This window comes from Hippocampus zosterae, chromosome 5, assembly GCF_025434085.1.
Source record: "Hippocampus zosterae strain Florida chromosome 5, ASM2543408v3, whole genome shotgun sequence".
Taxonomy (NCBI): Eukaryota; Metazoa; Chordata; class Actinopteri; order Syngnathiformes; family Syngnathidae; genus Hippocampus; species Hippocampus zosterae.
Window position 1 is genome coordinate 9,735,321 of NC_067455.1, and position 14,793 is coordinate 9,750,113.

Genomic DNA, 14,793 nt, shown 5'->3' on the forward strand with positions numbered 1-14,793 from the left:
GTTGTGCTAAACCACCGAGGAGATTGCTAGCTAGATTAGCTAGCTAACGAGCGAGATTCAGACGCTAAACAGAAAACTAGCCATGAAAGGAACAACCTGGTTTGTTGTGTGATTTGCGTGTTTGTACAATGTCTTTATGAAGTTATTCACCACAATACAAACGACAAAAAGAGTTTGCAACCACGCATAGTTATCACAAAAGCAAACAGTTCGCCAAGTTATTCGCCTAGGACTGCTTATTTTTTCTTCTTGTATTTGGCACCATGCTGCCTCTGACAGGTCATTCGTGGTACTTCAGCAGACTTAAAAAGTCACCATTTGTGGTTGCGTGTGGTCCACTTTTTTTTTCCGCGCACATTTTAGAAATCGATTAAGATGTTGAAAGTGTGGTATAATTAATACAACTGCAAAACACAAATTTAAGAAATTCAGAACATTTTCTAACAATTACTCCTGTTACAATCCGAGTAACACAAATTACAAAGCATTTTACCATTGTGGAGACCACACATCGGCATATATTACTCCCCTCTCTCTTACTTAGTTTTCCAACCTTCCTGCATGATCCAACTTTCTCATTATTGGGCGGATTTTTATTTACTGCTCATAAATTAATGTGGCATGAGCTAAATGTCAATCACTATAGTAGGACCGCAGATTTGTCACCCAGTGTATACATGATGAAAAAGTAACACAAAAATGGACTACAACGTTAAAAGTGGATGTGTGTGCACCTCGCTTTGTACCACATCAATGTGCATCTTTCTGCTCTAATTGTGAAAGGGGAGGACGGTTTCGGCAAAGGGTGGACTTACTGTAACAATGGATGTAACGCGATGAGTGAGAGGTACACCAAACACAAAGAGCAGTGGGACAGGCGGCTTTTCAAGGGGGTTCTGTCAAACTTGGGTTCTGGAGAATAATCCGCAATATATAAAAGTATGGCATATTGTTTTTTTTTTTAAGTGTAAATATACTTTTGCCCACAAATAAAACAAATGATTGAACTGATTTTTTTTCCTCTCTACCTTTGCGCCATATCTGAAAATGATTTATTGTTATAGAAACAAAAGGCCATGTTTTTTTAGAGAATATAATCAATTTTTAATTTTTTTTTTAATTAAAGTAGTAATGACCAGAATAAGAGACACAGTGCTATGAGAATGGAATTGTATGTCTGATACTCACTTATGACTTTATCTTGGAAAAATACGACTTCATTCTCGTAACATGCCAACCTTTTCTTAAAAATAAATAATTTTCAGTCCTATAACATTAACGTTATGGGGTGCATATTGCAGTTTACGGTTAGCCATCTTCAAGATCACCAGTAGTCTGTAGAAAAATGTCTCCTCTGGACCTTGAAAATTGCCCATCCCCCCCCCGAGCCAAGTGGACCAAATATATTTGTACATTCTGTCGTGAATGGAGACTGCAGCATTAGTCGTCACACAGCAGTTTAAAAAAATGCACAGTTTGCTTTACATATGTACACACCATACAGCGAGGAGGAGGGTGCGTGTTCATCTCCCATTTTTATGAGCGATGATGCAATATTGTTATTTCTGACGAAAAGAGAGAGCGAGAAATGTGAAACTGTGTCATGCGTTGTGTCCAAAAGGTACCTTTGGAGCTGCTTCATGCATTCAGTGTTTGTAGCCACAAATGCTCCACGAAATCCAGTGAGGCAGCAAAGAAGTGTGGACCACACGGGGTGGGTTTGGAAAGGATGGCTCAAGGTGTTGTTGTTGTTGTTGGTGGTGGGTTTTTTTCTCTGGGAGGGTTGGTGTAGGTCTTAGCTCCAGTTCTGCACCTCTTCGGGTTCATCCAGCGTCTTGACTGATGAGATGCTTGTCACTCATCCTGGTCTACGTTCGGAGTCCATTTTGTTTTGTTGTTGTGCGCGTGTGTGTCTTCACCTCATGACAATGTGTTTTCCTCTGCGCTTATATTGACGTCTCCCACAGCTGCAGAGAGAACAGGAGAAAAATGTGTTTACAAAGCCATCATGACACTTGCTTATCTATAGCAGTTGTTGGAATTAAGTGTGTATGTCCGCATTTTTTTTTTTTGGTCGTAGTAAGATCCCGTTTTCTTTTTTATGGTATGTGTTACACTTTTCTTCTTTAGGCACCAATAAAAATAATCAAAACACTTGTGGAGTTAATCATTTTATAATGCCATGACATTAAATTCACCAAAAGTGCAATTTACAATGAGAATAAAGCTTTTATTTTTAATTTAATTTTATTTAATTTATTGTGGTGGCTGGCTGTCATTTGTCGTGGTGTCAAAAAATACAGCACGGGTGTCATTTTTGTCACGAGCAATATCGTAGTTGCGGTTTGCCTCACAGGGCTGTTACATCACCATATAAATGTTTCACCACCTCATATCACATACACACAAGAAATTGACCAGATAGCTAGTGTTGAAATCAAAAGTCAAGGATAATATTTTGCTCGAGTATTATTCAAGTTACTGTAAAAAGAATGAATTAAATTAATGAAAAAAAAAAGATCCACGACATCACGGATGACATATCACTCTTCAGTTTGTTCGGCCACAAAGATTGCATCATCAAACAAAGCAAGCCGTTTTCCCAATTTTAGACAGACAGCTTAACCACTGACCCTGGCGCTCTGCCTGTTTGCTTTCCGCTGGTCGTCGGGCAGAGGCGGCATGGGGTAAGGGTATCTCCTGCTGGATGCGATGGATCCTGTAGAGGAAGTGGGAGACTTGGCGGGGGAAAGGGTCCTGCAGGGAAAAGAATAAAGGACATCATTTCAAAAAATCCAAAACTAGAATCGCATTCGGATTCAATACAATTGTCAAAGGTTGCCCCGAAACGCTGCTGTGGCTTGTCAGCCGAAGCACACATATACCAAATTATCATCAGCTAGTATGTGCAAACTAAGTACAGCAGAGGGCAAGCCAGTTCCCAGCAGTGTGGCTGCACTCGTGCTCCCTCACATCATAGACTTACATTTTTTTTTTTAAGTTCATAGCAACATCACCCCGAAGGAGTGTAGTCCAACGCGAGAAATGCTGAGTGTGAGGACAGAGCACATGTGAACAGTGCTGGGAAAAGAGCGAGAGCAGCCTCAGAGGACGCCAATCTGACGGACGAGTCAAGGAGCCACAATGAACCCGAGCCTGACACCAAATCAGCAAAGTGGAGGAGAGAGAGACGAGATGCAACATGCTGTCTTTATTTACATTTCCCATTTCCTAATACGAATAATTTATATGGACTGTATATACAGTAAAATGATTGACAAATTCCCCTACTGTCTGAGATGTTATCCAGTATCGTAATGTGTTTTAATGCGTATTCTTTCCATTTTTTGTGTAAGCTCTCATCCAATCTGATGCCTTCGAATGAACTTCAGGGATGCATCACGACCAATTAAAAAATATTTGAATATAACCAAGCAGAAATGACAGCGGATGTGAACCGCCCACCCCCTCTCAGCATCTCTCCTCTGTTGTTATGGAAACAATATCGTCGTGGGCACAGCGTTCAGAGTGGCGACCTGCTGGTGGTCAAAGGGGACGCACAGTGTTGGACACACACACGCACACACACACACATACAAACAGAAACGCACACACACACGCGCGCGCACACACACACTTGACGCAACAACGATGAACATGCAGACGCGAGAGGATATGAAGTGGGGGCTTCGAGAAAATGGACATGAACACTCGCATTCAACACAAATAGACATTTTGGATCAACATAAAAAAGCCACGAGAGCCAGACAAAATTGGTATCTTGTATGCTTTGCAGCAACCCCTCTCTGCAACAGATTTTGTTGTTGTTGTTGTAATGTCATAATTTCATTTAGCTTGCCCAAGCCGTAAATAACAGCAAAGAAAGCGGCGGGAAGGAGGTGGAGGAGGAGGAGGACAAGGGATGAGACAGATCTGAGATAATACCTAAGGTACGGTCCTTGCGTGTTTTTATTCACATCTTCTACCCATTTAGTTACATCATAATAGTCTGTTTTGTCGTGAGGGGTTAAATACCTGTGGGAGGGGAGAAGGGGGTGATAGACACAAACAAGGAGAGGAGAGGGAAGGAAAGAATGGAAGGATAGAAAAGGAGCGAGTGTTGGGAGGGAGGGAGGAAGAGGAGAAATTTTAAGAGAGTAGAGCAGAGACATCCTCAACAGACAGCACGATGCAACTGGCCAGTGGATGAACTTTATGGATGAAAAAAATTTTCACACACATATATATATACAGACACACACACACAACCACACGTCCACCCACATACCACCCTGCATTGTGCATTCCAAGGCTCGACAACATCATCACATCATTCCAATGTCAGTGGCATGCTTGCAATGCAAAGAGATGCAAACTCCTTGTGATGCCAAACACAGCCTGTGCGCGCAGGCGTCATCACGGTTCATTCGCAGGCATACGCTAAATAACAAGGTGCACCTACAGTGGACATAAAGTCTACACACCCCTATTCAAAATACCCAGACCAAGATACATCATTCTCAACCTTTTTCACCAATAATGTCACCTATAATTTATTTAATATGGTCATAGTAACAAATTAAAGTAACCATTTATACCAGGAGTGGGCAAACTTTTGATTCTTACAACTGACAGGTTACAGGTTATAGAAAAAAAAAGATGTATGTAAAATATTAATATTGAAAATAAAATAATATTTTAAACATGTAAATGTTAATATTTAAATGTCTATTCTAATTAACAATTATTTATTACATTACCTAACATTTATAGTGTATATCTGTATAATTGACCAAGATTTTTATCCTATTACTGAAAATGTAATTTTGTATGTATTTAAAAACAAACGTTTTAATTAGAGCTGTCAGTTTAGCGCGTTTTTATTGGCATTAATTTAAATGAATTTTAACGCGATTAAATTTTTTCTCGCGAGATTAACGCGGCACACGACACAAGCGGATGTTACTTGTTTGGGACTATTTTGTGTGGAAGGTTACAGTGTTCTGCGTCCATATAAATAGAGCGTGTGGAGCTTCTCTGTGTTTGTCTGACAGTGGTAGCGACCTAGCGAAAATAAAACGTGTCCAGTGTTGTCATTCGAAATGAGGTCTACACAAAAACTGTAGAAAGACTTCCGCACAAGAAGGACCAACACAATCAACAGAGCCTGACTGTGTTAGTGGGAGTGACCCCCCCACCCCTTTCAGAATGGTTTGCCCCAGCAGCATGGGAGAAGTGCTTGCGCTTTTTTGTACGGCGGGCAGTTTTGAATACAGCGGCACTTAATGAACACTGGTGTCCGGTGTCTCGTTATTCTTCAACAAACAGAAACAGACTGCTGTGTTCAAAGTAAACTTGAGAAAAACGAAGTATGCAACCATGGTTTAAATCTACTATAGGCTGAGTACTAGTTTACCTTAGATGTGCACTTTATAATGTTATATTGCTCTGTTTTGATTTCATTAAAAAAGCTGTTAAAGCAGCTGTTGTGTGACAAAATATTGTTTTCACTGTTGTTGATGGAGAGTAATATTGTGTGAGAGATTATGTGTGAATAACTGCTCCAAGTGAAAAATGTTCATGTAAAATTGAAAATTGAAATTGTTATTTCAGTAAATATTTGCATTTGGCACGTAGAAAACGGATTCATGATTCCATGTTGATGAGAGCATTAAAATGGGGGAAAATAGGACGAAAAAATGTCAAAGGAAATTCAGAAACTATAAAAAATGTGTGAGTAATCATGATTATTTTTTAGTCCATTTGAGTTAATTATGACAGTTGCATTTTTAATTAGATTAAATACTTTAATCGTTTGACAGCTCTAATTTTAATAAGTGATTGGTGGGCCGCAACCATAGTTCGCCCACCCCTGCTTCAAGTTGTCCCACCCGATGTTTTCCTCCCGTGCCGCAGCAGTGAGCTCACCCACCGCCCATCAGGCACTGAAAAAAAAACGTTGTGTCGTCAAGTGGGTGCACAAAATAAAATCATCTGGATTCAGATATATTTTTAATGAGATGTATAGTCTACTTAAAAAAATGTATTTGGATCCAGATTATTTAATTTCATTGAACCACCCTACAAAATAAAATGGAATAAATTCAACCGCAATTTTTTTTCAGTGTCGGGGGAAACTTACTCAGTGGAGTTTGAGCGAGCACGGAACTTCTTTCCTTTCAGTTTCTTGCGATGGCCGCTCATGTTTCCTGGCAACAGAAAGAGGCAAAGGTCATAAACGTGAACGGCAGAGGTGACCTCTTGTTGCGTTTGCCGGCTCTTACCTTGCCACGAGTTGCTCCTTGGTCGCCCGTTTTCACAAATGTCAGAGATGTGTTTGGCGTCTGGGATTCTCTCACTCCACGAGTGGGACAGGCCATTTGATCTACACGCACACACACACACACGCAAACACACACACACGCACACACACACATAAGGATACCATTGATATTAATGTGCACATATAGTTTTCAGAGATGGCATTTGTGGCAGACAGTGACAAAATGAGCAGCAGACTGACACATTGAAAAGGCTAGAAGTAAGAAGATACTCTGATACCTAAATGGAGATATTAAAAATCTAAAGTGGTTTTGCACAATTCAGAATTGGGCCAACATTTCCAGGAAAATGGCCCTCTAGAGTTAAACAAATTCAGAGCAAAAACCTTGGTCGTGCGTCGTAACAACAGTCATAGAAATGTCTATCCCTGCTCAGTACAACATGGCTAATTTGAAGGACATTCACAAAAACCAAAGAAGAAGAAGTAGAAGAAGAAGAAGAAATAAAAGCAAAAGAAGAAGCAAAAGAAGGCAATGTACACTTCAGTTTTAGTTCTGTTTCATGTTGTTGTCAGCTGCCAGGCACGTGCAGTAATTTTTTTTTGTACACATTATCTCTCTTCACACTTACATTTGATCAAAAGGATTATTTCTAATAATCTAAAACAGGGGTGCCCATTAGGTCGATCCTGATCTACCGGTCCCAAGTAGAACCGAGGAGTGTTGAGGAGAAAAAAACAAACAACCATTTGTGTGTCTTTGTACATGTTAGTAGTATATTTTTTGTGTTAATATACACTGCACCCTAATCATCTTATCAGCCTCATTTTCACACAAAAAATATTTTAAAAATAAAATAAAGTAGGTAAATCTTAAATTTACGGTGGCGCGTGATGACGTCACCGTCAAGTTGTTAGCACTCAGCAGTCTGCAATTGCAGCTTGTGATCAGAGCTGTTGTGCTCCATCTTTTATTGTCATGATTCTCATTCAGAGTTTGCTTCGTGTACAATTCACCGAGGGCACGGGCAAAGAATAGGAATCTAGGAGGGCCCAGGGAAGCACTTTAATACGGTGTGAGCTATGATAGTTAACAGGCTGCAAAAGTGGATCGCATGCCTCCATCTCAGGCTGTTTCTCATCATGGCGTGCGTGTGTGTGTGTGTGTGTGTGTGTGTGTGTGTGTGTGTGTGTGTGTATGTGCGTGTGTGTGTGTGTGTGTGTGTGTGTGTGTGTGTGTGTGTGTGTGTGTGTGTGTGTGTGTGTGTGTGTGCGTATGCCGGTAAGGGGAGATCCCGTGAGGTTAGTTGATCGAAAAGTAGATCTTTGATCCAAAAAGTTTGGGCACCCCTGATCTAAAATATCAAATATGTTTGCTCAACTATGCTAGCAAAATATCGTGACAGGCGGAACAATTAACAGCATAAGTTCCAATGAACCTGCTTGTCTACACAAAAAGAAAATTAAGTCTACCGGCCAACTGACATGAAACTTTTTTTGTTTTTTTTAACTGCAGCCTTTGCAATTTGAAAATTGCATTCTACTACCGTGCAATGTCGATATGAATGTGATTAATTGCTCAGGCCTAATTACAGTAGCAATAGGGATCATTTTGGAGACATTTTTTTGTTTGGTGGTGTGCTGTGAGATTTTCTTATTCGTATAAAATAAGTGCCTTGGCTCAAGAAAGTTTGTGAAACACTGCCGAGGGGTAAAGGTTTGACACTTAGAATGCATGATGATACATGGACATGCGATGCATAGAGTGACTGACCTGCCAACCTACGAAGGCGTCGATGGTACTGTTTACACACACACACACACACACACACACACACACACACACGCACAACCGACACACACTGCAGTGAGCGAATGAATGAAGGATGGCGCACCTGAAGCCAAACAGTGAGATGTTCTGTGTAATGGAGGGGATGGAAGGAGTGAAGGACAGGGCGCATATCTGAAGATGCGACAGACACGCTGACCTCTTCTTGGAGCTGCAGCCCGAGTTTGTGCTCACGCCGGGCGGCATGTCGCTGTAGAAAGAATCGGCGTCGCTCGGCTTTGTCACATAGTCACCTGGCGGCATTTGACTGCGCATACAACAGACATCGTTCTGTACATACGTGTACATCCATAGAATGTTTGTTTCATTTATTTCCCCGCCAATCTGCCGAAAAGAAATTGCGACATTTTCCATCTGGTGAAAGACAAGTTATTGATCGCTGATCAGTGTAGTTATATTCAAAAAACAAAACGGTGATTAAAAAAAGAATTGCACAACAGTTTTTCCCTTACTTGTTATGACTGCAAACAGCAATTTATTTACCCCATTCATATAAAAATTCATTTTTGGAATGCAGTACTATTAAATTACCAGCCAACAGTAAATTAGAATTTATGTGAAGTGAAAATGGACGTTGAACACAAAAAATATTATTTTCGAGATGTATTTTTTCTTATTTTGGTGGTTGTTTCTATATTAGCAGTTCAAGTGTATCTATAGTGTGTGCATATTGCTGTTGTGACAACTTAATTTTACTTATGGAACGAATAAATAATAATAATTAGTAAATTAATTTTTTAAAGCACTCGAATTTTTGTCATTTCATTGACAAAAACGTCGTATTAATGTTAGCCTTTGGCTCTTTTGTTAGTGTGCGTTAACTATAACCTTGCTAATCAGCGCTATTGATTTGGCGCTGCTAAAAGTTGCAATCACGATCTCATATTTTAAGCTAGCATGGCCCCTGAAAATGTAATAGTGAAAAAAAAAAAAGCTTGAAGCACGAACTCACAGCACGTGAAAATCAGAAAATATTGTTGAGTGAACAAACCGGCAGAATCTTCGGTGAACCTCTGACTCCTCGTAGCATCTCTGCTTATATCTCCTGTGAAGAGGCGGACCATTACTCAGCATTGGAACACGACCGCTGCCAAATTTGTTGCAACATGTTCACGTTTATTATTATCGTAGCCCAAAGCCTTACGTTGTCCTCCCAATTGCAGTGCAAGACTAAGAACAGTGCTCTAAACACACTGGTCACAACATTAATTACATTTTTTACGAACATTTAAAGACACTAAAATAGTTGGCCTAATTGAAAAAAAAAACCAAACAAACAAGGAAAAAATGTGTTTTAGTATTATTGTCAACTTATGCAGTTTCAACATAAAAATTGTGCTGGAATATCGAGGGAAAAATAATGAATTATTCTCTTAAAATGTATTGCACATAAATAAATAAATAAACATTTTAAACAAAAGTTCTCAGAGATTAAATGCTAATGTATTGCTCTAAAAGCTAAATATAACTGAACTGTATTTAGTTGGTGATTCTTCAGCACACCACTCAAGGTCGCCATCTCCCTTTAGTGGTGCTCATACCACATTTTGAGTGTGTAGTTGTACACCACTTCTGTAAGTGTCCTTCAAAGCTTCACGTGATTATATTTGTAAAGGACTCAGTTTCCTAAATGCTATTTGGATGGCATTAGATTGTGTCGGTGTTCCTCATAAAGTTGTTAAAAGAGTTCGGTGTTGTGTTGTCGTCACTCACTTGTAGCACCAGGCCGTGACAGCCAAGATGAGGGCGAGGAAGAGGATGGAGCCAACGATGGCACTGATGATGATGTTGGTACTGGTGATGCCTGACGCGCAGAGACAGTCAGACACATTTGTGTTATTGCCGTTGCGGTTTCAAGCCATTCAAGGACAAGCAGAACCACACAAGGAGGCACACTTGGCAAGGAAAGTGTCAGCGGAGCAAAAAGAGGGACAGTGGGTTTCAAACGCTGCTATCTCCTCATTCTTTCTATTCTGAAGGGGTTCCCGATCGGGGGTCGCCATCGAAAACGTCACGTGTCCATTCGATAAATTTGAATTCGGGATGGTAGGAGCGGAAAGACTCGGGAAATGACAAGTCAATTACAAGCAAAAAAAAAAAGAAACTCAAATCTAACCTCAAGTCGCGCTGTCAAAGACACCGGCCTGTCGACAAAGAATTTGTGTAAACAAAAAAAACAACGAATGATGATGGACAATGAACAAAAGCATGAAATAGTCAGAGAGCAACATACTCGAAATGTGATGTTTTGTTTGACAGGGAGTAAATAAAAGTCACACGTGGATGAGAGGACGAGAGTAGCAAGTAGGTGGCAAAGAATGGGGAGCGCTACCTGAAACTGAGGCTGTGGGTCCCACCACAAGATAACTGAGAGGCGACGTGGAGTTACAGTCCTCTCCGGCCCAGCCCAGGTAACACACGCACTTCAGTTCATTGCTGCACACCTGTATCCAAATGAAGTCGTGCTTCTTTAATGTAATCCCCAACTACCGCCAAGCATTCGAAGAATTTGGGGAAACAAGATTTTCATCGATGGGCCATCACAACAAGACCATCAGTGCTGGTTAAAATGCTATCAGAAGCACTGCTCATCCTAATCTGGATCAGGATTCAGGATCAGCAGTGTCGGCCAGTGTAACTTAAACTAGATTACCATTTCACCTATCGGCTTTCAAATTTGCCTCATAGGGCCAGCGAGCTGGCTGACAGTCATGTCAGGCTTTTTCTATCATCTGATTGGATGGTCAGAGCAACATTTGTTGCAGCCCAGTTCAACAGGCAAAACACTTAAACACTTAGTTTAATTCATTCCGTGAGCATGTTCGCAACTTAAAACACCTCTCTCTTAAACCATGTTTCGCCATTGAAATGAATAGAAATACCCTTAATATGTTCTTCTGCCCCCCCACCCCCCAAAAAACAACTAAAACGTGTGTGAGTGTTTTGAAATAGCATTGTATAATTGTAAAATTATTACGAAAACTAAAAATGTAACAGTTTTCACCACATTATTTTTCAGTTCAATTCAATGTGCGCCTTGGTCTCCAGACAGTGTCATATAAAAATAAACATACGGATATGCATGAAACCGGTCAATCCTCAGTAAACTGCAGGAATATTTGCAGTTCTTCACAGAAGAAAAACAATACATACAGTGTAGTGTTGTTAGATTCTCCGTCCACATGTGCTGCTCCACCATTTGTGTATATTGGTATATGGTGATATATGATATCATATAATACAATACAATACAATCGTGGAGTTATTAAAAAGTGGATTAAGTCAGGTACATCTCCGCTTAAGGCTCAAGTAACAAATTTACACCTTACCACTGTGAATAGTAAGAATGCCTGCATGTGTGGGTGCTTTGTACCCCGTGTCCCGAGCAGATGCTTTTTTCGGTGGTTCCGGGACAGATGCTGAAATTGAACTGCTGGATGGGGAGACACTTGTGGTTGAAACAGATGCGGTCTGTCCCGCAGACCGTGCCATCCTCCACATAGCCCAAGTCGGTGTCTCCATCGATCAGCACGTGGGCACCACTGACACACACACACACTCACAGTTGATTTGGCGGTTAGGCCTGCTTTTGTGTTCTAACTGCGGTTAGCAACGACTGCATACCTGCAGTCCAAAGACGCACTATGTCTTGCCACTGAGAAGGACGTCAGGCCTCCCTGCAGTTCTCCCAGTCGCGGGGCAGGTGAGATGTTGGAGCACAGCAGGTAACCACAGTGAACGTCCCTGAAAGACGGAGGTGCAAATAAAAATCAGTGCAGTGGAGATGAGCAGGAAAGCTTCTCACACGCAACTTACTGCTTGTTACACTGGATCCACGTGTCTTTGTCCCGCCCACAGTTGCCCTTCTCGGTGCCCTCAATGTTCAGCTTCTCGTAACAGAACTTATCAGCCGCCGTGGCCTCTGGATGTTGAACCACATGACACAAAGTCACAGATTGAGAGTGCGACTCGTGTATCAAGCATGCTGGCGCGTTTGCTCGGTTTACTTTTGTGTATGACTGGACGTTGTTGTTTTTGCATGCGACGCTTACAATATATGCGTAGCGTGTGTGTAAATTGACTCATTATATTTACATTATGTGTAGGGATGTACTGGGACTACAATTCGCCCCCCACCCTCCTCCTTATATGTGTGCATGTAAATTAACAAATGCTAATATGATTGTGTGTGGATGGACAAAAAAAGTGTGCGTGTGTGTTATGTGTGTGGATGTACTCGGTATATTGACAAATCTTTACGTTATGATGTTATATGAGAGACTACGACACAGAAATATTTTCTGAACCAAAACAAGAATGCTGTATTCGACTTACTCTCTCCCCAAATGTACTTGCACTGTTTATCTTTGGTTTTGCATCTCCCGTTAAAGCAGCGCCCCTAAAGAAGAAAAATTACATGTCAAGAGTGTGCCGAGCATTTACAGAAATATCTCAAAACGGGGTTATCACAGTTTGGGATATTTCATTGAGGTTACTTTATATTTTGCTTTGACTTTTGTTGATTAAATTCAGTTCGTTTTTCATGAGTTTTTAGAGCAAGTTTGGGGGGGATGCATCATTTTAATTTAGTTTTTATTAGTTTTAGTATTAGTTTTTTGCTCATACATATTGGCCACGTGCAAGATTTTTAAAAAAGTAGACCAGAAGAAAAGTAAAATACAACTCCCAAATGACTCCCAACCTTCCTTCGTCCAAAGTTACAGATGTACAGCAATACAGAAATCAATAAATGTAAAAGGAAGCCAGCAGGGCATTTACCATTATTTTGTTAACAAAGTTTTTTCATTTTTAGTTACATTTTTTCTTTCGTTTCCAGTAACAATCATCATCTTGGTTCAAGACAGTTAAGATGTGATGGGACCGCCTCACCTGGTCTTTTTCACACGTGTAACCGTCCATCTTGTGCACATTTGGTGGACACTGTCAAAAGAAGACATACCTCATGAAGATCTGGGAATCAGTTTGGCACTTCAGCTTCGAGGCTGAGTGGCTTTTGCTCACCTGGCTGGAGTTTCCTGTGCAGTTTTCGGGAATGTCACAGTCATTCACCGCATCTCTGCACACGACCCCCATGAATTCCATCTGTGGCAGATAAAAGAACAACGTCATGATGAACAGTGGGAAAGAAAGGCTTGGCAGTGACTTGTTTCCTACCTGGCAGTTTTTGCAGCAGAGTCCGTTGCTACATTTGGATCCTTGAGTCAGGGTGCACTTTTTACAGCAGTTCTCTCCCTCTCTTGCACACTCCTGTTGGAAGAGAGCAGCTTTTTTTGATTACTTATTAATAGAAATGGTTATTTCATGTAACATTTACTTTTTAGTACATTTCATCAGACAACTCTGTGGGCAAACTTTAATCAGGTGTCATGCTTCATTAGACTACCAAGTCTGACACTGTATGATGTTGCTGCTGGGTAATTAGGCCATCACAAAACTGTATATTTGTCTTTCCAAAAGTATATATATATCTCAATGCAGTTTCAATGGTCATCAATTAGATGTGGCTTTTGTTATTTGCAGAATCTGCAAATATGTGTTCCACTGTATGGTTTTAATTCGTAATATCACCATTCACCACTAGATGGCAGACATAGCTTAGCTTTACTTCCATCAGATTTTTTTTTTTTTTTTGCGGGTTTAGAATAATATTCATTCATTCATTCATCTTCCGAGCCGCTTGATCCTCACTAGGGTCGCGGGGGGTGCTGGAGCCTATCCCAGCTGTCTTTGGGCAGTAGGCGGGGGACACCCTGAATCGGTTGCCAGCCAATCGCAGGGCACACAGAAACGAACAACCATTCGCACTCACAATCACAACCAGGGACAATTTAGAGTGTTCAATCAGCCTGCCACGCATGTTTTTGGAATGTGGGAGGAAACCGGAGCACCCGGAGAAAACCCACGCAGGCCCGGGGAGAACATGCAAACTCCACACAGGGAGGCCGGAGCTGGAATCGAACCCGGTACCTCTGCACTGTGAAGCCGACGTGCTAACCACTGGACTACCGGGCCGCCCTTAATATGCAGGGATAATGTATTTTTGATAACACCCTTTGTTTTTGAAAGCTGTACCTTTTATTTGTGCATTGAGAAATGTATTACGAAATATTAAGATACTATGAAGTATAGTGGTTCAGTTAAAAAATTTAAATGCAATTTTTGTTACCGGTATATATCTGGTTAGAAAAGTGTGGTCCTATGTGGCCTCCCCAATAGCGCTGATTAAAAATGATGCCCCCCTCCCTCCTTTTATCATTTAAGTGGTCCATCACTGCTGACAACTCACCACTGGGCTCCCACAGTCACACTCCTCCCCTGTTTCCACAAAGCCATTACCACATTCGGGAGGCTCCAGTAGCTGATGAACAAACAAAATAATAATTTACAACCAAAAAAAACATTGAAATATTTCTATCTCGGATTTTATTGTATATATTTTACGAATCGGCGTAGGATAATAAACCTGTACTGTGAAGAAAACATACTTTGGTGGGCTTGTTGAACAGACAGGTTCCTCCACCACTGTTTAGGAAGTTGTAGTATTCCTCCACGTTACAGTCGGAGAACCTCTTGGGCAGGTAGAAGCTGTTCAGCACAACCACAGCATATACGGGGCCCATACCATAAATGTCATCTTTTATCA

At 41.0% G+C, this 14,793-nt stretch overlaps 1 protein-coding gene across 2 annotated transcripts in view; it reads right to left on the reverse strand.

Annotated features, from left to right (window-relative positions):
* Positions 1-1,176: 1,176 nt before the first annotated feature.
* adam22 (ADAM metallopeptidase domain 22) overlaps positions 1,177-14,793 on the reverse strand; it is a 53,200-nt gene continuing 39,583 nt past the window's right edge. Inside the window, exons 15-31 of one of the 2 annotated variants that reach the window (XM_052065814.1) lie at positions 14,636-14,735; positions 14,437-14,508; positions 13,305-13,397; positions 13,152-13,232; positions 13,020-13,070; positions 12,465-12,528; positions 11,946-12,051; positions 11,754-11,873; positions 11,503-11,671; positions 10,462-10,573; positions 9,843-9,933; positions 9,121-9,174; positions 8,176-8,376; positions 6,285-6,385; positions 6,143-6,209; positions 2,634-2,757; positions 1,177-1,967 (exon numbers count right to left, since the gene is read on the reverse strand). In XM_052065814.1, the coding sequence (XP_051921774.1) occupies positions 1,947-1,967; positions 2,634-2,757; positions 6,143-6,209; positions 6,285-6,385; positions 8,176-8,376; positions 9,121-9,174; positions 9,843-9,933; positions 10,462-10,573; positions 11,503-11,671; positions 11,754-11,873; positions 11,946-12,051; positions 12,465-12,528; positions 13,020-13,070; positions 13,152-13,232; positions 13,305-13,397; positions 14,437-14,508; positions 14,636-14,735 (1,627 nt within the window). In that variant the 3' untranslated portion in view covers positions 1,177-1,946. The remainder of the gene's footprint in view (positions 1,968-2,633; positions 2,758-6,142; positions 6,210-6,284; positions 6,386-8,175; positions 8,377-9,120; positions 9,175-9,842; positions 9,934-10,461; positions 10,574-11,502; positions 11,672-11,753; positions 11,874-11,945; positions 12,052-12,464; positions 12,529-13,019; positions 13,071-13,151; positions 13,233-13,304; positions 13,398-14,436; positions 14,509-14,635; positions 14,736-14,793) is intronic. The other variant, XM_052065815.1, reaches the window with a different exon arrangement.